Below are 27,043 nucleotides of genomic sequence, written 5' to 3'. Positions count from 1 at the left end.
AAGGCTTTTGCATTAATGAATTTACCAAGTATTTGCTAAGACAAGGAAAAAAATCAGTAGCTATGTCTACGCCCTAATACTTTGGGTATCGAATGATAGCAGTAAATGCGGAACAAAAACATCTACCAGTTGAATAGAAACCAACAGGACAAGAAGCTAAGGAAGTGATTTCTTTATGAGTGTGGATGGCAGCCGTTTAAAGTATTTCTGCAGGATAGAATCATTTTTTTTTTTTAAATCTTTCTTAAATTACTCTTGAAATTCTACAGAAGGAAAAGTACTGACAGTAATTTTTGGTCCTGTCTGTCTTCTGCTCAACATTTTACCAGAATTCACCTTACATCTCTTACATATCTACACCATAATAAAGGCTTGTATTCATAAATTGATTTCTATTAAATGCATCCTCATTTACATGACAAAGAATTATGAGACCCGTAATTTCTAGAGAAGCATTTATTATTTTTAACTTGACATTTTGAATTACAGAAGGACCTCACATAACACTTTTTCAGCATATATTGCAACTATGAACTGGCTTGCAGTTTCCTAAAAGCTTTCCACAAATCTTATCTTTTGACTAATTTTAAAAATAGATGTTAAAAAGCATTCAAAAAGTGAATATAAGCTTAGTTTGTAAATAACCATGGAATTTATTTCACAAAGAAAATTTTCTATTAAGTTTTCCCTGTAGGAATTAATAATTTACAAAAATTTATTTCCATTTAAATTTAGAGTTATAAGTTTGGCTAATGAAGCCTTTTTCCTCAGTAACTGCTAATCATAAGCAAATGAAATCTGCTTTTTATCTGGAAGTTAACCTTTAAATTTTGCTCTTTCATGTTACATATTACTCAGATACTCTAGAATCTATTAACATGAACTTAATGTTTTTGTGTTTCTTGTAAATATCAATTTCTTATAGATGACCCTCACTGCATTAGAATGGAGATTTCCATAGATTTAGTCTTTTACTGACTGTGTATAATTCTATGTATTACCTTTTTCACTTTTTAACTTTTTAACACGAGTTTTTTTATGTAGTTTCTTTTGTTGGATAGGGTCCCTATAGTTTAATTTGTCTTTTATTTCTTTAATTTTTCATATTTATTTTTATTTCATTTTAAATGATACTAACAGTAATTAAATGGAGTGGGGTGGAGCAATACTATTTCAAGTACTTTTGGAGAGTCTGATGTATTGGACAAATTGCACAATGCATTTATAAAAATATAATTTCAGGAGTTCCCTCTGTGGCACAATGGGATTGGCAGCATCTCTGCAACGCCAAGACACAGGTTCAATCCCCAGCCCAGCATGGTGGACTAAAGGACCCAACATGCCCCAGCTGTGGTGTAGGTTGCAGCTGTGGCTTGGATCTGATCCCTGGCCTGGGAACTCCATATGCTGTGGGGCAACCCAAAAAGATAGAGAGAAAAAAATATATATGAAATATGTATATTTCATTTGAGTTAACTGATAGTGGAACTACTTTTATTAGAAAAAGGTCAAGATGGTGCTTTTAGTACACCTTCAAAAAATATTTGTTGAATAGATAATTGTGAAAACAGCTCAACCAAGCTTTGATTCAAAGAAACTTCTGTAAACAGGGAGTTCCACAACTTCACTTGAACTTCAAGTACTCTCTGAGGCTGTAAACAGGGCTTGCATATTTTTGAAACTGCTTTTAAGTTTCTGTAGCTTTTTACTGTTACCAAGCTGAATTCTGGGAAGAGTTTTTTGGGTTTTATAACTCGGGCTACATTCTTCAAAGCATATGGTAGGGGTGTGGGGAGAGCCATTTCTATGGGATATTCAGCTTACTCTTTTATAAATAGGGCAAATTTTATTTTATTTTTTAACATCCAGGCTGTCCTTCATCTAACAAGAGCTGCCAGAATCCGTAACTCACACTTACGGTCATATTCTTTGTTTGACATCAGTTTGTGGGTTTGTGGTTTGGAGAGTTTCCTGTAATGGTCTTCCCAGGCAGAGCGCATCCTCTTAAACCTGGGAAGGTTCTAGCTGGCTGGCTCAAGCAATAGAAAACACCCAATCTTAAAGCCCAAGACAGTTGAGAAGAATGTACTTTGTGAAAAAAATTGTGACTTGACTTTCACAGATTTTCAGTGCAAGAAGCTGAGTACTCTCTGAGTGCTTTCTTGTGGTTATTAACATGATCACCCCAGAGTTCCCTTATGGTGTAGCAGTTTAAGGATCTGACATTGTCACTGCAGCAGCTTGGGTCACTGCTGTGGCACAGGTTCAATCCCCGGCCCTGAGAACTTCCATATTGCACAGGCATAGCCAAAAAAAAAAAAAAAAGAAAGAAAGAAAGGAAAAAACTGGCCACCCAGGGCTAGTCATGGCATTTTGGCAGTCAGAGGCAGCCAAGTGGTGTATAATTTCAGAGACTCTGGGAAGGCATCACTGGTTATCCATCCTAATTCCTCTGAAAATGCCATCAAATAATACCATCCTTATGAAACAGCTCTCTACAGCAGAACTTCAATTCAGCCATTAGAGCAGCCATGATAAAGTGGCCCACACAGATATTTTATTGTTTCAGACAACAGTATTTTAAAAATAATTTTTAAAAATTACACATGAAAATCCAGACTGGAAAACAATGGAAGAATTTCTACTTCCGTATGACAAAGATAAAACAGTTAACTGGAGCTGAGTAGTAACTACGTGGTCTTAAAGACTTTAATCTCAAATTGTCTAAGTCTGGAGGATAAGTCTTTGTCTCACTAGCCATTCACAATTTAGCATATATACATTTTAATAAACTGTTTTCCCAGTGGGCACAATTTGGTTGGGACATAAAAGACGAAGGAATTGTGAAGGCACCAAACATGTAACCAAGGCCATCCACACACATTAAAGCCTCGAATTTGACTCATTGAAACAAATGTTGTGTCATGAGGCTTTTGAGACCTCATCTTTCCCATAGAAGCCAGTTTTCAAAATGCTTATTCCCATTATTACAAGGTTTAGTTGTTTTGTCAATTGCAGTTCCCAGGCTCGGGGTTGAATCTGATCTCCAGCCACCAGCCTGCAGCACCACAGCCACAGCAGCACAAGATCTGAGCCTTGTCTCTGATCTACACCATAGGCCATGGCAACGCAGAATCCTAAACCCACTGAGCAAGGCCAGGGATTGAACCTCCATCCCCTTGGATACCTGTTGGGCTAGTTACCATTGAGCCACCATGGGAACTTCCTTGCCAACTGTATTTTAAGAGATTCTAAATTTATAATGAGATTTGTAAGACTGTTGAAAATGTCTGTCTCAACTTCGTGTTCACATATTCTTTTTCTTTCTTCCTTGTTTTTCTTTTTTTAAAGTGTTATCTTTACTAAGAAATAACAGTGATGTCAGGATGCTAGGAGATTCGAAATAAGCTTTTATTATAATTCTTAATTCCGGAGGCAGAATACTAAATCTCTGCAGTATGATTATTCTGAATGAATAATCACACATTTAAAGGAAGAATCTTTAGAATTTATAAGTGCGTCTGTGACGGCAGATTCTGTCTAACTTGAGTGTGACATCTCTTTGCAACCAAAAATAACTGGCCATCATTATGGAATGATTCAGCAAAAAGCTGTTTTTAGATAATCATCTATAATTTAACCATTATTCTCAAAATAATGATTAAGAAGCAGAGTGATGATCAGCTTGCGGTGACCAGTTTTACATTTTATTATTTATTTATGTGCTTGCTTTTTAGGGCCGCACCTACGGCATATGGAAGTTCCCAGGCTAGGGGTCCAATCAGAGCTGTGGCCACTGGCCTACATCACAGCCACAACAATGCCAGATCCAAGCCTTGTCTGCAACCTACACCACAGCTCACGGCAGCATGGATCCCTTACCCACTGAGCGAGGCCAGGGATCGAACCTGTGTCCTCATGGATACTAGTCAGATTCATTTCCACTGAGCCATGATGGGAACTCCCAGTTTTACACTTTATATATGATTCTATACTGATGATATAGGGAAAGTTATTGTCAGCTAACTCAAATCCCAAACATAATGGGAGTTCCCTGGTAGCCTAGAAATGAAGGACTTGGTGTTGTCACTGCTGTGGCTCAGATCCGATCCCTGGCCCAAGAACTTTCGCCTGCCATGTGTGGGGCCAAAAAACAAAAAACAAAACCAAAATGATGACCAAGCACAAATTATAGAATCCAAGGAGGGGAAAGGGTCCTCTGAGGTCATCGAGCTCCATGTTATTCAAATGTGACTCACGGTCCAACAGCCTTGGTGCTATAGAAATGCAAACTAGCACCATGCGGACCTACTGAATCAGAACCTACCTTTCAGCAGGCCTCACACCATGTGTGTGGCACCTGAAAGATCAAGAGGCACTGACATATTGAAGATTTTCACATATGTTAACTTTTGGATCTATTAGCTGACTCTACTGAGGTTCTCAATGACAGTATTTGTACACTGCATTCTCTGTGATTCCAGAGTTTGAGCATATGCTTTGATTCCATTTCACAGTGCAGCCTGTGGGCTCCATTCCACCTTACAACACAGAGGTGACTGAGACCACCATTGTGATCACATGGACCCCTGCCCCAAGGATCGGCTTTAAGGTAAATGACAGATTCCTTATCCCTTGTGGTACAGCCCAGAGGCGCCCTCGTGTTTCTGGATGTGGTTGGAACAGGATGCTCAGGAGTCAGGAGACTTGGGTTTGGTCCTGCTTCTGCTCGTATACCTCTCTGACTGCATCGTCAGGGCATCATAGTACTTCTGCCTCCCCGAATTGCTGGAAGGAGGGACTGAGGCAGTGAATGCTTTGCAAAGAAGAAAACATTACTATGGAACTGTTAGTTGTTGTCTTGTTTTCTCTCCTCTTTCCCACAGGGAACTACATTTTAAAATATATAGGAAACTGCATTTGTTGTGTTGTTCTAAATGGTATCAACAAGTTCACAAAAACCAATTTAGAGAGACCAATTAAACTCAGAGTCACTCAAAAATCACATTTTCATCCAATCAGTTTCATCTCAACTTGTTCAAAGCCCCTTGGGAGAATCTCTTAATAGAATTTAAGATTAAGGTCTACCCTGTAGATATCTGGGTGCATACTCTTTAAAGTTAGGGAAGTGATGAATACAGATGAATGTGTTTAAAAGAATTCCTTTCTTTGGCATTTAGAGTGTGGAGAGAGAAATATTTATTATAATTGAAAATCAAGACGAAATCCCCATGATTGTTTGTTTAAAAAATACACTAAAGACTACTTTTTTTGAAATATACAAATGGCATAGTGATGGTTATGCTACTTAAATATAAAGAAACCCTTTTAAAGATTGTCAGTGTACCTTTGAAATTTCCCTTAATAGTGTCATTCTGACTTTCAGAAGCTTTATAACATACTAGGAGTGTCTCTAGATTTGTACACTGTTTGATGACACGGTATTGGGTTTTTGAAATAAAATACTAAAAGGACTGAAAATCCTGGGCATACTCATTTTAATTATTCTTTTTTAACATACCACCCTGCAGTTGAAGTTATGAACTCACTTCTTCAGAAAGAGTGCTTTTGGGAGTTCCCATTGTGGTTCAGCGGAAAGAAACCCAACTAGTATCCATGAGGACTCAGGTTCGATCCCTGGCCTTGCTCAGTGGCTCAAGGATCTGGCATTGTTGTGCATGTGATGTAGTGTAGGCTGCAGACACGACTTGGATCTGGCTTTGCTGTGGCTGTGACATAGTCCAGCAGCTGCAGCGCCGATTCAGCCACTAGCCTGGGAACTTCCATATGCCGCAGGTGTGGCCCTAAAAACAAAAAAATTTAAAAATTAAAAATAATAAAAATGTTTTAAAAAGAATCCTTTTGAAGTACAAAGTGTAACAGGGGCTGTTACCTTCAAGTTGAATGTTAATAACTCAAAGAAAGAACTAAAGGATTTCTTCCAGTGAAAAGAAAATAAGAAATGAACCGCTGTGTAGCCCCAAGCCCCTGTGTGCTTCAGGTTTGTACCAGGAGGTTATTTATCAAGCAAAACAATATGTAATGACATTTCTCTGGAACCTTCCATTATGAACTACCTTAATGTGGTTTTGGAAAATAATGCACTTAACTTGCATCTTCCTCCAGTTCTGGGGAATTTCCAGCTAAGTTACTTAATAGAACTAAAGTAAGGTCCCAACTCATTCCCATCTGCAGGTAGAGTACAGTTCCTGAGGAGTCCACATCATGCAAAGCATAACCGCAACCTCTCAGCAGTAACCCAGCTCTGAAAATATTTGTCCTTGATGTTTATTTTGCTTTGCTTCTTCTAGCTGGGTGTACGACCAAGCCAGGGAGGGGAAGCACCACGAGAAGTGACTTCAGACTCGGGAAGCATCGTTGTGTCCGGCCTGACTCCAGGCGTGGAATACGTTTACACCATCTCAGTCCTGAGAGACGGGCAAGAAAGAGATACCCCAATTGTGAAGAAAGTGGTGACACGTAAGAGGAGTTCTTTGCCTTTTTTCATTTAGTTTTTTTAAACTGTTCTGCTTTTTTTAAAAACAGTGGCTGATAGTGATATCGTTTTTACTTATGATAATGACACAAAGAAAAGATTTCATCCCTACTTATATTATTAGCTATTTCCAAGTTTGGCGTAACAACTTCAACTCATGTCATATATTCCATGGCATTGGAAGTGTTCTTTCCACGTCAAAAAAATGCTATGAACTGGCAAGACAGAAAAAACTTCAGTACTGTTACAAAATTTAAAACTGTGAAAAAAGAAATGCTCTCAGAGAATTGCTCTCCAGCATGGTTTCATAGTATAACTTCTTGAGGAAGGAGGAAGGAAGGGAGGAAGTGGGGAGGAAGGAAGGAAAGAAGGAAGGAAGGAAGAGAAACATTCTACAACTCAAGTGCTTTGTGTTAGCTTTAACTTTTAATGTAATTTTTTTTTTTCTGCTTAGCACTGTCTCCACCAACAAACTTGCACCTGGAGGCAAACCCTGACACTGGAGTGCTTACCGTCTCCTGGGAGAGGAGCACCACCCCAGGTAAGCCTGGGATGTATCAGAGAGCAAGTACACACAGTGCCTTTCCAAGACAAAGTTAAGAAAACTGTGTTCCTCTCAGAGAAAGGGTCGAAATTATAAGTACCTAGCTCTCCATACAAAAATACAGGAGTACAGGAATGTACATCATAGAGTGACATATGGGGCGTTTTACTGCATGTTTCTTTGTTTGTTTGTTTATTTTTGCTTTTTAGGGCCACACCCACAGCATATGGAGGTTCCCAGGCTCAGGGTCCAACTGGAGCTACAGTTGCCAGCCTACATCACAGCCACAGCAACGCCAGATCCGAGCGGCCTCTGCAACCTATACCACAGCTTACAGCAAGGCCAGATCCTTAACCCGTCAGGGATCGATCCCACAACCTCATGGTTCCTTTACTGCATGTTTATTTAAATCATAGCAAAGGCAGACCCTTATTGAACTATGGCGAATCATGAGGGCTGAGGAAAAGCATTCTGGGAAGTGCCTTTTGCTCAGTGGCCATTCAGAATTGCCAAGCAAATGCTGAAGTTGTAACACCTCCTTTTCCTTCTATGAGTTATCATAGCTTCTAGTTTATTACTCAATAAACTTAGATATTTCACCAATATTTTGTCATGAGTTGCACCACAAAAATCTAAGGGTGATGAAAGGTAGAAATGACTTCCATTTTACAGAATGAAAAATCTGAGACTTGGAAAAAATTGACTCACCTACCGTCACAAATTTTAAATGTGACAAAACTGCGATTGTAGCCTGTGTTTAGACTCATTCTCACACCCAACTTCATGCATTTGGATCTTAATTGTTACTTTGTTTTATTTATACTTGATACTGAGAAATTGGCTAAACGATGTTCCATGACTATTTTTAAAGCTTTAAATAAAGCATTTGTCTAAACCTCTTGTTCACACACTATTAAAAATTATTTTTAAAATCCTAAAATGTGTAAAGATACCTATAGCAATATTCAAGAATCATGATGTACCAGGATAATGGCAGGAGAAATTTTGATATTGCTCATCTTTACCAAGCCCACATGAACATCTCTTTAAATGAGAAATGTTAATTAAAATATAATGGTATCATTTTCATTAGTTATATTGGGGGAATCACAATCGAAATATTAAGATACTCGTCACTAAGAAAATTCTAAATTAAACAAAAACAGAAATTCCAACTAATATTGATGGCATCCATAACTGCTATACTTATTCATTAGATGGATATATTTAGTTTATTATTTCAATTTCTGTTTGTGCTCTAAAAATTTTTTAAACTTTGCTTGGGTGCACAGCGAAGGCAATTACCTCTAAGTCTGATCGGTATGCGCAGTCACACACAATAAAGCTAGCTCAAAATATCCTTTTTTAATTTCCCTGTGAAGTAAAGTGATTTTGGTGAAGTTTTCATTATCTGTGGAAACATCATTTATACCAAAACTACACTATTTCCAGCCGAATTACTCTAAATTTGAAACTTTTAGGTTGGCAGATTTCATGCTTGGCAGAAGCTAGATCATTAATACTGAGTGTTAATGGATGGCCTAGCCTGTCCATCTGGATGGTCACTAACAAGTGAAATGACTGAAACGTTTATTTTGCATAGTTGGATTTTCTTGTATATACCACTTTAGTGGTCACTCTGTTCCTAATGACAAAGTAGATCATCATTTTCTCATCCTTTAGTAAGTTTAACTTAAATATTTCCCTCATTTTACTTTTAGTCTGTGTCTGTGGATCTCTGGTCATCACTGTTTTAAATTAAAGACATCTCTCTCCTCCCCCTCAGCCCTCTTACTGCCAAATTTCTTTCTTTTTTTAATTCTATTGGAGTATAGTTGACTTAGAATGTTATATTAGTTTCAGGTGTACAGCAAAATGATTCACTTATATGTATACATATACATATATCTGTTCTTTTTTCCCATATAGGTTATTATAGAATATTGAGTAAATTTCCCTGTGCTATACAGTAGGTCCTTGTTAGTTATCTATTTTATATGTAGTAGTGCATATGTGTTAATCCCATACTCTTAATTTATCCCTATCCACCTTTTTCCCATTGGTGAACCTAAGTGTGATTTTGAAATTCTTGTGTTTGTTTCTGTTTGATAAATAAACTCTTTTGTATCATTTTTATTAGATTCTACATATAACTGATATCATATCTGTCTTTTTCTAACTTACTTCACTTAGTATTCATAATCTATAGGTCTAGCTATGTTGCTGCAAATAGCATTATTTCATTCTTTTTTATGGCTGAGTAATATTCCATTGTGTATGTGTACCACATCTTTATCTTACTGCCCAATTTCTACAAATCTCGAAGTCTTCAGCAGTCAGCATTCCTTCTCTAGAATAAGGAGAGCCACTCTTTTTTTCACTTTGTCTCCTTTCCTTATTCCTTTCCTGTAAATCCCATAGGTTCAGACCTTGCAAATTAGGAGAGCCCACTTTGGGGGATGTGCCTAGAGATAAGAGCCATCCCATGCTAAGCAGATAAGGCAGAATATTCTTCAACTGTTTGCAAATGATCCATCAAGGAAAAGCAGGGTAGAGTCGTAGAAGAAGCATGGAATTTGGAGAAAGAAAAGCCTTTGGTAATCATGTCCCCTTTCCAAGATTTTCTTTCAACTGAGACCGTTAACACCTGCCTCAAAGTGTTGTCAGCTCTGAAGGACAGGACTCCAATACAGAAATGCTGAGTCATTTCCCTGTTTCCCTGTGAGGGTCCATCTATCACTGGAGTCTAGTTTAACAGGCTTTGGGTTGTAAATGTTCTGTGCAGTAACTTCATCCTTTCTGTTTTCTCCAGACATTACTGGCTATAGAATTACCACCACCCCTACAAATGGCCAGCAGGGATATTCTTTGGAAGAAGTGGTCCATGCAGATCAGAGTTCCTGCACCTTTGAAAACCTAAGCCCTGGCCTGGAGTACAATGTCAGTGTTTATACTGTCAAAAATGACAAGGAAAGTGTTCCTATCTCTGATACCATCATCCCAGGTAATGAAAAAATAAGCTGTTATCCTCAGACTGGCAGTTCCAATAAGAGTGGGGATTAACATCTTAATCCCCAGATGGTTGAGTGTATCAAATACGTTCGGGATTTAATTCTGACCTCCCAATAACACTCCTCAGAACGATGAAGTCAAAGCACTGTTTGGACAAATGCTTGCTGTTAACACTGCTTGACTGTCTGTGCTTCACTGGGATGCTTTTGTTGCGATGGGTATGTAATGGAGTGGCAACCATGGCATTAACTCTGTACTGTCCGCTCACGTGGAATTATTACTAAAACAATGTCATGTGTCTATACCCAGTACTTACAGGCGAAAAGTAATATGGTAAATGCATCCCATCGGTACATTTGTGCCTGATCTTACAGCCTCCATATGTAAGCACTGAAATAGCTCTTGGCTGACACATTCAATTCTTCATCTTGCCATTTGAAATCCTTCTTTTTAAAACTGAAAAAAAAAAAAAAATCAAAGAAAGGCCACACCTTTGGGGTGTTCTTTCTTATGAATTGAATGACAACATTAAGAAGACCTATCGAGGGATAGGTTTGCTGTTTGTCCAAAATTGAATCACGACAGAATGAAAGTATTGGACGGATTGTATTCCTCTTCGCACTATTTGGTAGAATGCTTTTACTAATGCTAATTAAATAACTTTGATTATGAGTTGAGCAAAATGTTAGCAATGGCCTTGGACTCAGGCCTGTCTTTTGCCCGAATGTGCTTTTGAATGGCACATTTCATGCCATACATTCATAATGCAGTAACATTATGGCTATAATGTTGTTATGAGTTTCTGTATGGGGAGAAAAACTCATCAATTTTTTAACCCTCTTTATGCGAGCTTTATTTTCCTACTTAAAAAAAAATGGATTTTTTTAAACATTGTTGATACTACAGATATTATGTCTAAGAATGGTTTTGACATTATTTGAAAAATTATAGGACTATAATTTTTCAAACCTGAGGATTCAAACTTTACTGTTTGGGGGATTTCCAAAAAACAGACCAACAAAAATCCCTAAAGGAATGGTGTAACCTGTTTTATTCTCCCAGGGAAGCAAATTCTTCATGATGCTTAAAAAGTCTTTTCAGATAATTTGGGACAGATTGCATATTACCATCATTGCTTTTAACACCATCAATTTTACCACTAGTAACCTGATGTACACTGCTTTATTTTTTCCTCTTTTTTGCCTCTGTTTTCCTTTTGCCCTCCTTTGCTTTGTAACTCAATAGAGGTGCCCCAACTCACTGACCTAAGCTTTGTTGATATAACCGATTCAAGCATCGGCCTGAGGTGGACCCCGATTAACTCTTCCACCATTATCGGGTACCGCATCACAGTAGTTGCGGCAGGAGAAGGTATCCCTATTTTTGAAGATTTTGCGGACTCCTCAGTAGGATACTACACAGTTACAGGGCTGGAGCCTGGCATTGACTATGACATCAGCGTTATCACTCTCATTAATGGCGGAGAGAGTGCCCCTACTACACTGACACAGCAAACGGGTGAATTTTGAAAACTTCTGTGGTTTGAGACATGGATGGTGTTGCATGCTGCCACCAGTCACTCTGGTTAAATATGGATGTTTCAAGGGAAAAACCAGCAATTTGTCAAAGATTGACAGAGGGTGGGATGAGGGGGTAAGGAATGCAATGCATAGGCTAAACTGATTGGATGAAGACACGTGCAGTGGTCTCAAGTACATTTTCATTTAAACTGCAAATATGTATAAAGTTAGAGAAATATAGCTATCTGTTCTATCAAATACAAAATGGCAAAAGCTAATTGAATTTGCAGACCTAGAATTTAAAAAAAAAAAAAATTCCAACATTACTGCCAAATTGCATCACGAGCCCAGTTAACAAGAAGAAATGTACTTCCAAAATGTACCATTATGCAATTTCCTTCTACTTTTTGATAAACTCTACCATGTAACTGTTGTAACTGATTGAAATTTAGGGTAGAGCAGAAGGAGGGGTTTTGCAGTAGGAGAAAAAACCTTTGGAACATTCTAGGTTTCATTGCCGTGATGAGGTAAAGAAACTCCTCTTTAACCACAGTTTGGGGACCAGCATGCAACATTATAAAGGTTCTCTGGCCTGCATGGTAAGAAACATGCTGAGAACCAATCTGCATGAACCTTTTTCACTTGTTAGTAGAATTCACTGAATGGAATCTAGTGATGCCAGTAGCTGTAGTCACTCCTGTCAGGGGAAAATGTAGGACCCTCTTGTCTTTTTGTCTGTGTGCATGTGTTTCTTCGGAAAGTATTGCTATGTCTCTCTTTGCTGTGTGGCAACTTAAGCCTCTTCAGCCTGGGATCAAATAATCACCAGTGGTATTAATCATGTACTTAAAAATCAGTGTATTTGAAAGTGAAATTAAAATTATTCTTTAAAACATATTGATGGCAGAAAGGTTAAAGGGGCCTAACAGTACTGGGGGTAGTGTTTTTATTTTTAACAGTAGTTCACTATGATTTAGTGTAGATTTAGATTAAACTATTTGCATGAAGATGACTCATTTCCTTTATGCATGAAATACCGGTTTTACCTTTCCAGCTATTCTTCTGAGTTTTGATTGGTACATTGCATTGACTTAGTCTTCCTTCTTGTTTGAAACCAGCTGTCCCTCCTCCCACTGACCTGCGATTTACCAATGTTGGTCCTGATACGATACGTGTCACCTGGGCTCCACCTCCATCCATTGAACTGACCAACTTCCTGGTGCGCTACTCCCCTGTGAAAAATGAGGAGGATGTGGCAGAGCTGTCCATTTCTCCTTCAGACAACGCAGTGGTCCTCACAAGTAAGCAGCGGTCAAGTGTATGTGTTCTGTAACTACTAAGCTACCTCCTGAGGAAAGAATTCTGTGTGTTCAGGTGGGAGCAACAGGAATTAAAATAGCCACAAGAGAACAACAAACTCAACTCCCAATCTAACAAGCAGCTTTGCAAATTCTGAAAGATGTCGTGTTATTATTGTTATTTTAATATATCTTTGCTATCTGCAACTTTTCAAAAATCAGAGTGGAAAAACAACCAACAGTGAAGTTCAAAGACTTTAAACAAGTTCTGCTTCCAAATAAGCACATAAAAATAAATGTAGGCCAAGAAAAATTAGATGACGAAATCTAAATGGGTTAGAAAGACCAGAAATGAGATTGAAACAGTGTCACCATATCTGTTTTATTTCTCCTTTTTTATTCTTAAGTGTCAGCAGGTAATCTATTTGGCATATGAAAACTTAGAAACAGTAACTGGTCACTCAGTGTAGATCGGGTTCTATTTTTTTTTTTTTTTTTTTTGGTCTTTTGTCTTTTTGTCTTTGTTGTTGTTGTTGCTATTTCTTGGGCCGCTCCGTGGCACATGAGGTTCCAGGCTAGGGTCGAGTCGGAGCTGTAGCCACTGGCCTACGCCAGAGCCACAGCAACGCGGATCCGAGCCGCGTCTGCAACCTACACCACAGCTCACGGCAACGCCGATTGTTAACCACTGAGCAAGGGCAGGGACCGAACCGCAACCTCATGGTTCCTAGTCGGATTCGTTAACCACTGCGCCACGACGGGAACTCCATCGGGGTTCTATTTTGAAGAGAGCCAGAAGTTTAATTTGTACTTCAAAAACAAACTGTTAGCAGGATTTCTCTGAAGGCTGAAGACTTAGAAAACAACTCACACTAAAATAAACAACAATTTATGGAAATTATTTCTTTCTAGTTACTACCCTTTTGAAATTGATATCTTTTATTAAAGAAAATAAAAGCAGCCTGTGACATGATACTGTGTTTCACATAAATGTCACTTCTCCTTATTTTCACTAGTCTAGAGTAGAGTAAAAGCACAGATATAAAAACATAAGGAAGTCCCTGGTGGAGCAACACGTTGAGTCTCCAGCGCTGTCCCCTGCTGTGGCTTGGGCCACTGCTGTGGCACAATTTCAGTCACTGGCCTGGGAACTTCCACATGCTTCAGGCATGGCTTAAAAATAAATAAGGAGTTGTCGTCGTGGCTCAGCAGTTAACAAGCCAACTAGCATCCATAAGGTTTGGGTTTGATCCCTGGCCTCACTCAGTGGGTTAAGGATCCGGCGTTGCTGTGAGCTGTGGTGTAGGTTGCAGACACAGCTCGAATCCCACGTTGTAGTGGCTCTGGCGTAGGCTGGTGGTTGCAGCTCCAATTCAACCCCTAGCCTGGGAACCTCCATATGCTGCAGTGTGGCCCTAAAAAGCCAAAAGGCCAAATAAATAAATAAATAAAAATTAAAAATAAATAAATAGGTAAAAAGTTTTTTAAAATATATAAAAATTTCTATAGGGAAATTGGGGAAAATAGCCCAATTTAGTTGCATTACCAAATGATGGTCTGAAAACATCTACCTTTCAAACATGTTTAAGAGAATGAAATACAAAGAAAGGCAGCTCAGCATGACCATAGTCTTGATTTCTCATGTCATGACTAAGGGCAAGAAATCCTTATATCTGAGTGTCATTGGGGCGGTTGTTTCTGTTCTGGAGCATTCTGGAGTCAGTAGTTACTGCATTACCCAATACATGAGGCCCTGCTTCAGCACCAGTTTCTGCCCCACCTTAACCCCAGATCTGTCACTTGTTGTTCATATGTTCTAAGATCTTATTCTAGATTCGACTATAGATCGCAAGGTAGTCATTCCCGCCCAGAGAAGCCATTATTGTCCTACTTTACAGATGAAGCCACTGAGGTCTCCAGCAGCTAAGTAAATTGCCTCTGACCAAGCAGGAAGGAAGAAAAGGGAGTCCACGCATCTGCTCTCTTCCTCTCCTGCTTTGGCAAAACTTGCAAGGGCCCCTGCAGGAGGGGAGAAGGTATAGAGGCAAATAGGGTCTCCTGAGTAGGAGTTCAAAGGTTGGAAACCTTACCCTCTGCCTTTTATGGTACCTCAGAAAGAGAAAAGTATGTGTATTCAGTGTATACGCAGGAGTGTCTATTCAATTCTTTTAAATATTCTATTCTTACTTTAATATGGCAGAACCCATCACTTCCTATGAGTATGACTCTTTCCCAAAAAAGGCTAATTAATGGTTAAGACCACTGGTGTTGGCTCGGGTCCACTCCTGTGTGATCTTGGGCAAGTATAATCAAAGAAGACAATTTCTCTGTGCTTCAGTTTTCTCACTTGTGAAATGGGGATAATCATAAACCAAACTTTTGGAGGTAAATGGATATATTCGTTATCGTGAATGCGGTGATGGTTTCACAAGTGTATACGTTTGTCAAAAGCTCTCAAACTAAACACTTTAAATATGGGCAGTTTATTGTATGGCAGTTAAGCTGCTTTTAAAATTAGCAAACTACGTCTTAGGGCTATTGTGAGGAGTAAGTGATAATCCACAGTGCCAGAGTCATTGTCATGAGCCCTCAATAGAAGTGAACGATAGCACTCTTAATGTGCTGCAGACATTCTGTCTTATTTGAGATGTGGCTGAGTCATGCTCACAGGTAGAATAGAGGGCAGGGCTTAGAGATGCTCCAGGGCAAGGTGACCCTTCCTCAGCACCTACTTACAGGTATTGACATGCACTTAGATGTAAATGGGCTCTATGACTAGACTCTTGGCTGTTTTATCAGTTGCAATATCCCAAGGATGCTTTGGTGCTTTCATTCTTTCAAGCATACTTTAAAAATAATTTCCTCTTGCCTCTTCAGATCTGCTGCCTGGCACAGAGTATTTAGTCAGCGTCTCCAGTGTCTATGAGCAGCATGAAAGCATACCTCTCAGAGGAAGACAGAAAACAGGTGAGTCATGTGGGCAGTGGGCTTCTTGAGTAGCTTTCACTGACCAATTTGAAGGAGCGAAATGTGGTGCTACTTCTAAAAATAGATCTCCAGGAGCTCCCGTCCAGGATCAGTGGAAATGAATCTGACTAGCATCCATGAGGATGCAGGTTCGATCCCTGGCCTTGTTCAGTGGGTTAAGGATCTAGCGTTGCCCTGAGCTATGGTGTAGATCATAGATATGGCTCAGATCCCGCATTGCTGTGGCTATAGGTGTAGACCAGCAGCTACAGCTCCTATTCAACCCCTAGCCTGAGAACCTCCATATGCCACGGGTGTGGTCCTAAAAAGACAAAAATAAAATAAAATAAAAAAATAAAATAAAATAAAATAAAATAAAATAAAATAAAATAAAATAATAAAAATAGATCTCCATTTCTGTGGGACTGGTGGTACTTGTTACCTTGATCTTTGGTCTTAAAAATTAAGACACCTTATTCAACTATAATGCTGACCTACAGTCACTAAGATTATACTCCCTGCCTCCAAGGAGGATAGAAAATAGTCCAGATACTTTATTGTCTACCTTTTTAAAACACCTCCTAAGAATAATATCTTATAATCTCTATTATTGAAAGATGGTGAACATTCTTTCTCATTAGGTGACTCTGTCTAAAGGCTGACCCAACACTGTCATTGTCATCAAAGTATTTTCCCTCCTTACTAAGCCAATGAGTTTGTCTCTTTTTTCTACTCGATGAAATATTCATTTACTATAAAAAAGAAGTTGAATAGAATCCCATATGTCCCTTCTTAAATATGAATGCTTCTATTAATTTCTCCCTTTCAAAAAAGTGTAATTGAATACAGCCACTTCTTTTTTTTCTTTCTTTCTTTCTTTTTGTATTTTTAAGCTTTATTTTATCACCCTTATCAAACAAACACACATCAGAAAGCATATCAACAGTGCATCTTAGGGTAATTTAGTTTACAACAAAACTGAACAAGGCAATTGTGTTTACAGATAGTTTTCGGCAAAAAACTATATGCAATACAGTTAATTGAAACACAGTGTCCATACTTTTTTAGGTTTAGAGGAAAATAAAAGTTCTTTGCTACTCAGCAAGAAAAAAACAGGTTTAAAAGACTTGAATAGAAATCAGAAATACAAGGATTTGAGAAAAGAACTATTTGGTACTGATGCACATCTACATTTATAGTCCCACTTACCAAAAACAAAAACAAAAAAACAAACAAAAGAAAACCCTCACAAACAATAAGACATCACAGAAAACGGAGAACCATAGTGCCAAGAAATGCCAAGACCAATGCTACTGAAACAACCAGCCACTTATTTCTTATAGTCTACTTGCCTCCAAAAAAAAGTTGTGGTGTCTCACTTTGGTTTGACTATATTATTGAATAGAGTAAGTAAATGTTGGAATTAAAATGAAAGTTTACTGGAAGTCCCAGACAGGTTAGGTGGTTTGAATTGGAGATAAAGGCTAAATTTTTGTTACTTCTTCTGCAGCGCACTAAATTCTAATTCATGAAGAAGTACCTGTGTTGTAATTTGTCCAGGATGATGTCTTATTTTAGTTTTAGAAAGTTTTTTGTTTGGCCTTCTTACCAGCCTGATGGCATATCAATTCCCCCTTGAGTGTAGAAAGCTTCTTTGAGAGCCAAACACTTATTTTGAGAGTGGGTAGATCTTGCTCTACTTAGAGAGATACACTTGTAGGATAGAAACAGAATACTTGAACACTGAAGCATTTGAAAACATCAATTCCCAGAATATCACAAACACCTGTCTTCAGATGTGATGCAGAAATCACTTGGATCCTTAGCGAAAGAAAAAAGAAAAGAAGACTTGAGTTGGCCATTTCGCATGGAGTCAGTTTATGATTTTGAAATTCATCTGTGGCTTAGAAGCAGCGCCTCATAACCTGAGGTTATGGTGGTTCACGGTGTCAGTGGGAAAGGGTAGACATTGGGTGGATGTTACTTTCCCTTCCCCTACATTCTTCCTCAATTCCTAAATTAGTGGTGTCTTTTTTTCCCCTTTTCTCCCTTCCTACCCTGGGTGGAAAAAACAGGTCTTGATTCCCCAACTGGCATTGACTTCTCTGATATCACCGCCAACTCTTTCACTGTGTACTGGATTGCTCCTCGCGCCACCATCACTGGCTACAAGATCCGCCATCACCCTGAGCACATGGGTGGAAGACCTCGGGAAGATCGCGTGCCCCCCTCTCGGAATTCCATCACCTCACCAACCTCATTCCAGGCGTGGAATATGTGGTCAGCATCGTCGCTGTTAATGGCAGAGAGGAAAGCCCTCCCTTGGTCGGCCAACAATCAACAGGTAACTTGTTTTCTGGTCAGAGGACTTTCTTATGCAGGCAGTAGCTTCTGTGTGACATAGCTTTGGGTTGTCTGAGTCATCATCTCTTAAAAAAAACAGGTCATGTTATGATAATATATTAAAGAAGATAACTTCTCACCTGAGTTAGGTATGTCTGCATTTCTAATAACTGAAGTTTTATTCAAATTGCAGAAAACACTGTTTCAGAGTCCCATTAAAAGTTATTTTAGGAATTCCCATTGTGGCGCATTGGAAACGAATCCAAATAATATCCATGAGGATGCAGGTTCCATCCCTGGCCTCGCTCAGTAGATTAAGGATCCGGCGTTGCTGTGGCTGTAGTGTAGGCCAGTGGCTACAGCTCCTATTCTACCCCTAGCCTGGGTATTCCATATGCTGCAGGCGTGGCCCTAAAAAGCAAAAAAAAAAAAAAAAAAAATTATTTTAATAGAATAATGTCATCATTGTTAGGAGATAGATACTTAAATAACTAAGGGAGAATTATCTTCATGATATCTGTACTTTAGTCTCAAATGCTATAACAAAAAGATATAGATAAAGACAGAAAAAGAGAGAGAGGGAGAGGGGAAAAAGTGTGGCAGATGTCACAATTACCAAATACTAAGGGAAGGGAATAATGGGTGTTCATATATTATTTTTATAATTTTATGTTTAAAAATTTTTCAAAATGAGAAATTTTAAAACATAAAAGTTTAAATTGGTGTTTAAATTTAATAATTTGTTAAACAGGTTAACATAAATTTAATGTTATGTTAAACATTAAATAATCACCTTACTATGATTTGAATTGTCTCCTTAACCTCTTACCTGCATTGTTCATAATTTTTAATTTTGCTAATTTTATATAGTATTTGTGTTATTACATGAAAGAATCATAAAGCAGTTATCTGGAAAATGATCGAAAGGTGGATCTGGACAACTTTTGAAAGTTACAGATGTGAAAACTTTCCCATGTTTTTTCCAGTTTCTGATGTTCCAAGGGACCTGCAAGTCATTGCCACAACCCCCACTAGCCTGTTGATCAGCTGGGATGCTCCTGCTGTCACAGTGAGATATTACAGGATCACGTATGGAGAAACAGGTGCGTTAGTGCAGTGCTACTTCACACCCTGATTCTGTCGTGGGTAACCTGAAAGCCCAGCAGTAGATACATAATTACAGAAACTTTGGTGAGCCAGTCAGTGGAGCTTTGACTTTTTATATGGGAAATATATGGGACATAGTTGGTGGCAAAATCAAGATGAAAAGTTGTTCCTCTAGTACTAGAGGGGAACAGGAGAGCTGAGGAAGGATTGTAAATTCCCAGATATATTATCAGCGGTGAAATGATAAGTGATTACATTTATCTTCCTCTATTTTTGAAATTTTACTTACTAAACATGAATATGTTCCATTAAGATTTTGAAAAAGGTCAACAATATATGCAATTGAGTTAAGGACTTACCTTCTTCCCCTTCTAATCTAAATCTACCTTGTGTTGAAGCTGGCGTGTTAAAATAGCATGAGCTGCAATTTTCTCCCAGTGTTCACAGACTCTTTAAGGCTTACTACGTGCATAAATAAATATACCTAAAAAATAAGTAAATAAATAAATAAACCTTTCTGTTTAGGCCCTAATAGCACTCTTTTGAGGGGAAGAAGCAAAGGTGTGACTTACATGCTGCTCTCAGTATGTTAATTCATTTACTCATCAGTCCTTAAGTGTCTCTCAGCCCCTCACACTTTGAATTAACCCCTTTTCGAACAGGAGGAAATAGCCCTGTCCAGGAGTTCACTGTGCCTGGGAGCAAGTCTACAGCTACCATCAGTGGCCTTAAGCCTGGAGTAGACTACACCATCACCGTCTATGCTGTCACTGGCCGTGGGGACAGCCCAGCAAGCAGCAAGCCCGTTTCCATTGATTATCGAACAGGTACCGACTTCTCTGGGAAGAGACAGGCTAATTTACTCTGAGAGGTTTCACAATGTTCTCCCAAACTATTTTCTGCATTGTGGAATTGATTTTCTTTTTTAATAAGATGAATCAATGGCTATGTCTCAAAGAGTTTTGAGACAGATACATAAGGAAACACCCGAGGTTGGGAGGTTTTGACCGTTTTGTTGATCGATGTAGGCCATGTGCCTATAATAGAGACAGGCATAGAGGATGTTCAGTAAATATTTGTTTATGAATGAATGGATGAGCTGATAAGGTAGGAAGACAAACATCTACATGAAATGTAGTTTCTTTGTGCATGGATGAGCCATCTTCAAAATAGGGAATGGTATCAAGATGCATGTACTGCCTCCCCAAAGCTGTCCCTGTTTTTGCAAAACAAACACCTGGGTGTCATTAATGGCAGTAAGAGATTATTATTCTATCTTTACCAGAGCTGGAGACAAGGACTTCTTCAGCGTATCTCCATGGACTGGGGATTCATTGGTTTCTCCTGGTTTCTATTTGTAGAAATTGATAAACCATCCCAGATGCAAGTGACTGATGTCCAGGACAACAGCATCAGTGTCAGGTGGCTGCCTTCAAGTTCCCATGTTACTGGTTACAGAGTGACCACTACTCCTAAAAATGGCTCAGGACCATCAAAAACGAAAACTGTTGGTCCAGGTAAGAATAGCATCTCACATATAGCAAGATAAGCAGAGTTAAGACCACACAACATGCCTTTTTAAATAAATGGGCACCTGGCTTTGAGTACTAAGCACTTTCATATCACGTATCAAGGTTTCCCCATTTGTGAATTTGGGCTCAAGATTGTTACCAGCTCCCTCCACAGTAGAATGTCTAGGATGAATGCATTTCTGTTTTTACATGTGTAGTTCTGTTTGATGGTGTGGACATCTTAAATTATTTGATCCGTCTTTGTGGTTTTGCTTACCGTGCACACCAAGAAGAGAGAGATGGGTGCAACTGACTTTTTAAAGATCCTTTTAGATTTTGTTTTTGTTGTCATATAAAAAATTATGGGGTGTTCCCATAGTGGCTCAGTGGAAATGAATCTGACTAGCATCCTTGAGGACAGAGGTTCGATCCCTGGCCTCGCTCAGTGGGTTAAGGATCTGGTGTTGCCTTGAGCTGTGGTGTAAGTCGCAGACGTGACTCAGATCTGGCATTGCTGTGGCTGTGGCATAGGCCAACGACTACAGCTCTGATTCGACCCCTATCTTGGGAACCTCATATGCTGTGGGTGCAGCCCTGAGATGACAAAAAAAAAAAAAAAGTTATGGAATTAGGGTCCTAAGACAGTATCTAAAGACCAAGTTAATTTTCATTTTTCAAGAGCAGCATCGTTCATTGTTGGCAGGATCATATTCAGTTTTAGAGCTTATCCCTTAGCATGGCTCCACTCCAGTGGTAATTTGTATTAGCAATGAGCATGTTTGTCCATGAGGAAAGCCATGTGCAATTCTTCCGTATAATTCTGCAAATTCCAGGCCACCATGCATTTACTACCAGACTCTGAAAGTCACATCTAATGACATCAATGCTGCCTTTGTTTTTCACTCCCTTTGCAGATCAAACAGAAATGACAATAGAAGGCTTGCAGCCCACAGTGGAGTATGTGGTTAGTGTCTACGCTCAGAATCAAAACGGAGAGAGTCAGCCTCTGGTTCAGACAGCGGTAACCAGTATGTAACCATTGTCTCTTTTCCACATTCAAGGTCAAATTTCATTCTTAGGCATCTGCATACCGAGTTTGTATCTTGGGCTAAGCCCTTTACAAACGTTTTTCTTTCTCATTGCCAAGCGATAAACGTATATAAACAACATAGGGAAAGAAGTTATGGAACCAACCAGAGTTAGTTGCTGTGCTTTGAATTTCTTTTGCTCCAATGGCCTCAGCAAAATCTTATTTGCCTATAACAAAGCTACAAAATAAATATTTTGCTAGCACCTTCTTTTCTACAACTGGCGTGGTAAAGTTGATTGAACTGTGCCTCATGAAGCTATTGTGTTTGGAATACTCGTGGCTGGACCAGACTGTAGCTGGACCAGCGTTTAATGTAAATGCTTAACGAGGTTGCAGGGGTGGGGGTGGGGGGGATTAAAGAAAGGTTATAACAATCTGAATGTTATGTTGAAAATCAACTTTACCACTTCCAAGGTGAAAAAATCCCGGTCTATGAGACTAACATCACATTGCAAAAACAAATCTTGGTAGAATATCTTAAAATTAATATAAATAAATCCCCATTTGGGGGACATTTTGCAGGGTGTCTATATAGCTCACATACACCCACATTTTAATTGGTGACGCAACATTAAATATTAACAGAACCAAAAAAACTCAAAGCAAGTGTCAAGTAATTTTCCTTCTAATGGTGGGTTAATTGGAGTTTAATTCATCAAAGGAAAATGGTATCTACAGAACTGCTTTGCATGTTATAAAAATGCTTATTTCGCAACTTGCTTTTCACATAACTTCTTACCGTTAATTTGCCTAACAGACATTGATCGCCCCAAAGGACTGGCATTCACTGATGTGGATGTCGATTCCATCAAAATTGCTTGGGAAAGCCCACAGGGGCAAGTTTCCAGGTACAGGGTGACCTACTCGAGCCCTGAGGATGGAATCCATGAGCTATTCCCTGCACCTGATGGTGAAGAAGACACTGCAGAGCTGCAAGGCCTCAGGCCGGGTTCTGAGTACACAGTCAGTGTGGTTGCCTTGCACGATGATATGGAGAGCCAGCCCCTGATTGGAACCCAGTCCACAGGTATATCGTGAACTGCACCACTGGGTGCTCATGGGAGCAGCGGCTTTAAGCCCTGCTGAATGAAGTATACTTTATTGGGCTACTGAGTCCCATGTAAGGGGGTACCAAAAAAGCAGCCACTCTCAGGAAAGACCCTCTTTAAAGAGGAGTAGTAATAAGCGATGAAGTGTAGGTGAGTGGCATGTAGGTAAAAACTAACAAGAAGAAATTTTGGAGTAAATTGGCTTGCCAACACGGCCATAAAGCGAGACATTTGATGATAACACTAAAATTGTGGATAGTTTCCTGAGCCATGACTCCCTGTAGTTAGGGTCACTATGTGTAAAGGAAAGAAATTTGGCATCCTAGGGCTTACTCTAAAAAAGGAACCCAAACTGGGCCATTTCAGAGCAGCATGATTCTGAGAACACATGGGTAAGAGCTTCCTTCTCTGCTTAGAGATCATGTGCTGGGTGAATAATTTGCTTCAAGGATTGAGAATCAGACACACAGGAAATAGTTACTAGGGCAGATGCCTTCCACGATACTTTATGCTCTTGTGCTTTATTTCTGAAGCAGAGTGGAACGCTAAAGATGTGTCCTTGTGACAGCATAAACCCTGGAGGTGACAATCTGTATTATTGCTCTTTGCTTCTCTTTTCTGCTTCTGTTGTGAGCCAGTTTTCTTCTTACGCTGCACCACAGAGAATACTTCAAATTTCTGATATCTGCCGTGGGGTCCAAACAAAGGGAATAAAACCATAATTCCATCTTTTGGAGAATGGAAAACTCTGTGAAATGGTTTTCCATACAAAGATAATTTATAAAAGAAAAGGGCTACTGCTTATCTTTCCAGAGAAATGGAAAATCAATCCTAATGGCCCATTAGCCAATTGGACTTTTTTTTTTTTATAAGGGAAACCATAAAACAACTTCTAAAACCTAAAGTCTCTTAGAGTTCTGGCATTTGCCCAAATGTTTCCAGTGATTCTGAGCCCTTGCAGATTAAAAAAAAAAAAAAAAAAAAAAAAAAAAAAAACACGCATTTTTTTCAGCAAATGTTTTCTTCATTTTGCATCCTTTTTTGGACTTTCTGGTACTGAATCTCTGCTTGACCAGGGCACCCACCCAATCAAACAAGCAAAATCTATTTCTTGGAATTCACTTTATTTTCTCTTTTTCCCCATTTACTATGAGATAACCTCTAACTAATGACCATCCCAACAGCCATTCCTGCACCAACCAACCTGAAGTTCACTCAGGTAACACCCACAAGCCTGACTGCCCAGTGGACAGCCCCCAACGTTCAGCTCACTGGGTATCGAGTGCGGGTGACCCCCAAGGAGAAGACCGGGCCAATGAAGGAAATCAACCTTGCTCCTGATAGCTCCTCTGTGGTCGTATCAGGACTCATGGTAAGAAGTGTCCTTTTTCGTTGGAAAGAAAGAGTAGGTCATCTCTTCCACAGTTTAAGGTAATGGACATATAATATAATAAATGTGTGTTTGGAATTCCCATTGTGGCTCAGCGGGTTAGGAACTTGACCAGTATCCATGAGAATGTGGGTTCAATCCCTGGCTTTGCTCAGTGGGTTAAGGATCTGGCGTTGCTGCAAGCTTCGGCATAGGTTGCAGATGTGGCTCAGATCTGGCGTTGCTGAGGCTGTGGCGTAGGTTGGCAGCTGCAGCTCCAATTTGACCCTTAGCCTGGGAACTTCCATATGCCGCAGGTGCGGCCCTAAAAAGAAAAAAGAAAAAAAAAATCTGTGTTCTTTACCTTTGACATCAAATTAATTTTATTGTCATTTAAAAAATTTCCTTTTTGCAGCCACATCTGCAACATATAGAAGTTCCTGGGCAAGGTGTCAAATTGGAGCTGCTGGTCTGTGCCACAGCCACAGCAACACCGATCTGAGCCATATCCGTGATGCACACCACAGCTTGCAGCAAACCGGGACCCTTAACCCACTGAGCGAGGCCACAGGTCAGACTTGCATACTCACAGACACTATGTTGGGTTCTTAACCTGCTGAGCCACAACAGAAACTCCTTGTTTTTTGTTTTTTGGGTTTCTTTTATTATAAATTTGTATCAAGTAAAATTACTTTATGTTGACTTAAGTGTTTCCAGATGATAATAACAAAATTACTTTATGGTGACAATAAGCATTTCCAGTAAATTTGGATGTTTCATAACTCCTTAAATGTATTCTGTTTACTTTAAAAGTTTTTTTGTGTGTGCATTTGTGCAGGGCAGAGCAATTTATATATCCATAAGTTGGATGCACAAATCCACCTTGGGTATGCATTTCCTGAGCTGTTACCTTTGCAAAGAATATTTCCCAGCTTTAACCAGCTGAACCTGATCCAACCTTCCTTAAATCATTTTTAATCCTTCTACCTGTACATGCAGAATGCTAGCCAGGAACCTAGGAAACTGGTGTACTTCTTAACATTCCAGAAGAAACTACAAAAAGAGGGTTCAGAGAAAGCCTAGAGCATTCCCTTTGGCTCTCTGGATCAGAAAAAAATCATGATTTTCGTGTGTGTGTGTGTGTGTGTGTGTGTGTGTGTGTGTGTGTGTGTGTGTGTGTGTGTGTGTGTGTGTGTGTTTAGGGCTGTACCTTCGGCATAAGGAGGTTCCCAGTCTAGGGCTTGAATCAGACCTGTAGCTGCTGGCTTACACCACAGCCACAGCAATGAGGAATCTGAGCTGCATCTGTGACCTACACCACAGCTCAAGGCAACTGTGGATCCTTAACCCACTGAGCAAGGCCAGGGATCTAACCTGTGTCCTCTTGGATGCTAGTCAGATTTGTTTCCACTGAGCCATGACAGGAACTCCATAGAAAAAAATCATAATTTGTACCTGTCAGATTATAAAAGACAAAAAAAAAAAAAGGCTAATACCTGTTTTCCTTATTTTATATCAACTTATTATAAGTTATGGCTCACTTGGGCTTAACCCCAAGTGCATTTTTAAATTCATGTAATTTAAATATGTTGTCAATCACCTGCACTGTAGGAATGAAATTAATCTAGCACTTACAGTTCTGCAAGTTTTGCTGGTTTATTTTTTCTTTTCTAACCATTGCATTTTTTTTTTTTAATTCTGGGAAGAAAATTGCCTGTGCTTTAGAAGATCACACTGCTAAAGCTTACCATGCCCTTCTTTCTAGGTGGCCACCAAGTATGAAGTGAGCATCTATGCTCTTAAGGACACTTTGACAAGCAGACCAGCTCAGGGAGTTGTCACGACCCTGGAGAGTGAGTAGTCAAACTTTTAATGTCAACAGACATTCCATAGAAACAGAAATTGAAGGTTGGCAAATGCCTTTCTAGATCACTAAGTTAACCAAGGAATGATTCCTGGGTTAGAAACTGATTTGCTTGCCCCTCTTTTTTGAGTTACAACTGTCACCTTCTATGCCTCTCCAGGAAGCTGTCTCATGGCACATAAATGGAATCACTTATAGTGTTGGTGCTGCGAACTAGGACAAGGACCTAGTTTATGTTCTACTTGTTAGACTTTGTTTCCACAGAGCTCGGTTTTAGGAAGACATGCTGGCTTCTGCTGTATCTTAATGGTGTAATAAATATTGGACAAAATTAGTCCAGATTCTAGTTTTCTGCCATATCAATAATCCAGTTTTTCTTTTTCAGAAATCACATAATGTGTCAAAGTTTTCTCAGCTGCAAAATAAGGATTGTGTTTTATCTGTTGAGAAAAAATATGACTCTCTATAAGAATGACAAAATACTAGCAATACATTATTATATGTATACTGTAGGTTATGATATATAATATATACTTCTTTATATTACAACACATATTTCATATTATAATAACTTAATAATTTTAACACTTATTGAGGTATCTGTAGATATTTAAGACAGCCTTGGGAACTACTGGCAGTATCTGTAAAGCTTTTCATTTCTTCAAAAAAAAAATAAATAAATAAGGGTACACTAAGTGAATATTTTCATTTTTCCTAATTACTGTCAGTTTTTCTGTCTGGATGCCATGGGAGAAAAATCTACACATTTGTCATGTATAGAAATTGATGTATTTGGTGTGTAGTAAAGAAACGTTCTAAAATATCAAAACCTTACCTCTCTGAGTCAGCCAGGCAATAATCTCTGGCTGTCGC

General features: G+C 39.1%; 1 protein-coding gene across 1 annotated transcript in view; it reads left to right on the top strand.

Moving 5' to 3' along the window:
- Positions 1-27,043, top strand: part of FN1 (fibronectin 1) — a 78,988-nt gene that overhangs the window by 36,291 nt on the left and 15,654 nt on the right. Inside the window, 16 exon segments of the mRNA XM_003133642.5 lie at positions 4,518-4,612; positions 6,312-6,480; positions 6,951-7,037; positions 9,853-10,044; positions 11,298-11,570; positions 12,691-12,873; positions 15,748-15,837; positions 17,913-18,083; positions 18,086-18,181; positions 19,167-19,283; positions 19,950-20,114; positions 20,649-20,804; positions 21,713-21,826; positions 22,646-22,915; positions 24,122-24,309; positions 26,072-26,159. Coding sequence (XP_003133690.2) covers positions 4,518-4,612; positions 6,312-6,480; positions 6,951-7,037; positions 9,853-10,044; positions 11,298-11,570; positions 12,691-12,873; positions 15,748-15,837; positions 17,913-18,083; positions 18,086-18,181; positions 19,167-19,283; positions 19,950-20,114; positions 20,649-20,804; positions 21,713-21,826; positions 22,646-22,915; positions 24,122-24,309; positions 26,072-26,159 — 2,454 coding nt within the window.

Source organism: Sus scrofa, chromosome 15 (assembly GCF_000003025.6).
Source record: "Sus scrofa isolate TJ Tabasco breed Duroc chromosome 15, Sscrofa11.1, whole genome shotgun sequence".
NCBI lineage: Eukaryota > Metazoa > Chordata > Mammalia > Artiodactyla > Suidae > Sus > Sus scrofa.
The sequence above is the reverse complement of the archived record's forward strand: the minus strand, read 5'-3'. Positions and strand labels throughout refer to the sequence as shown.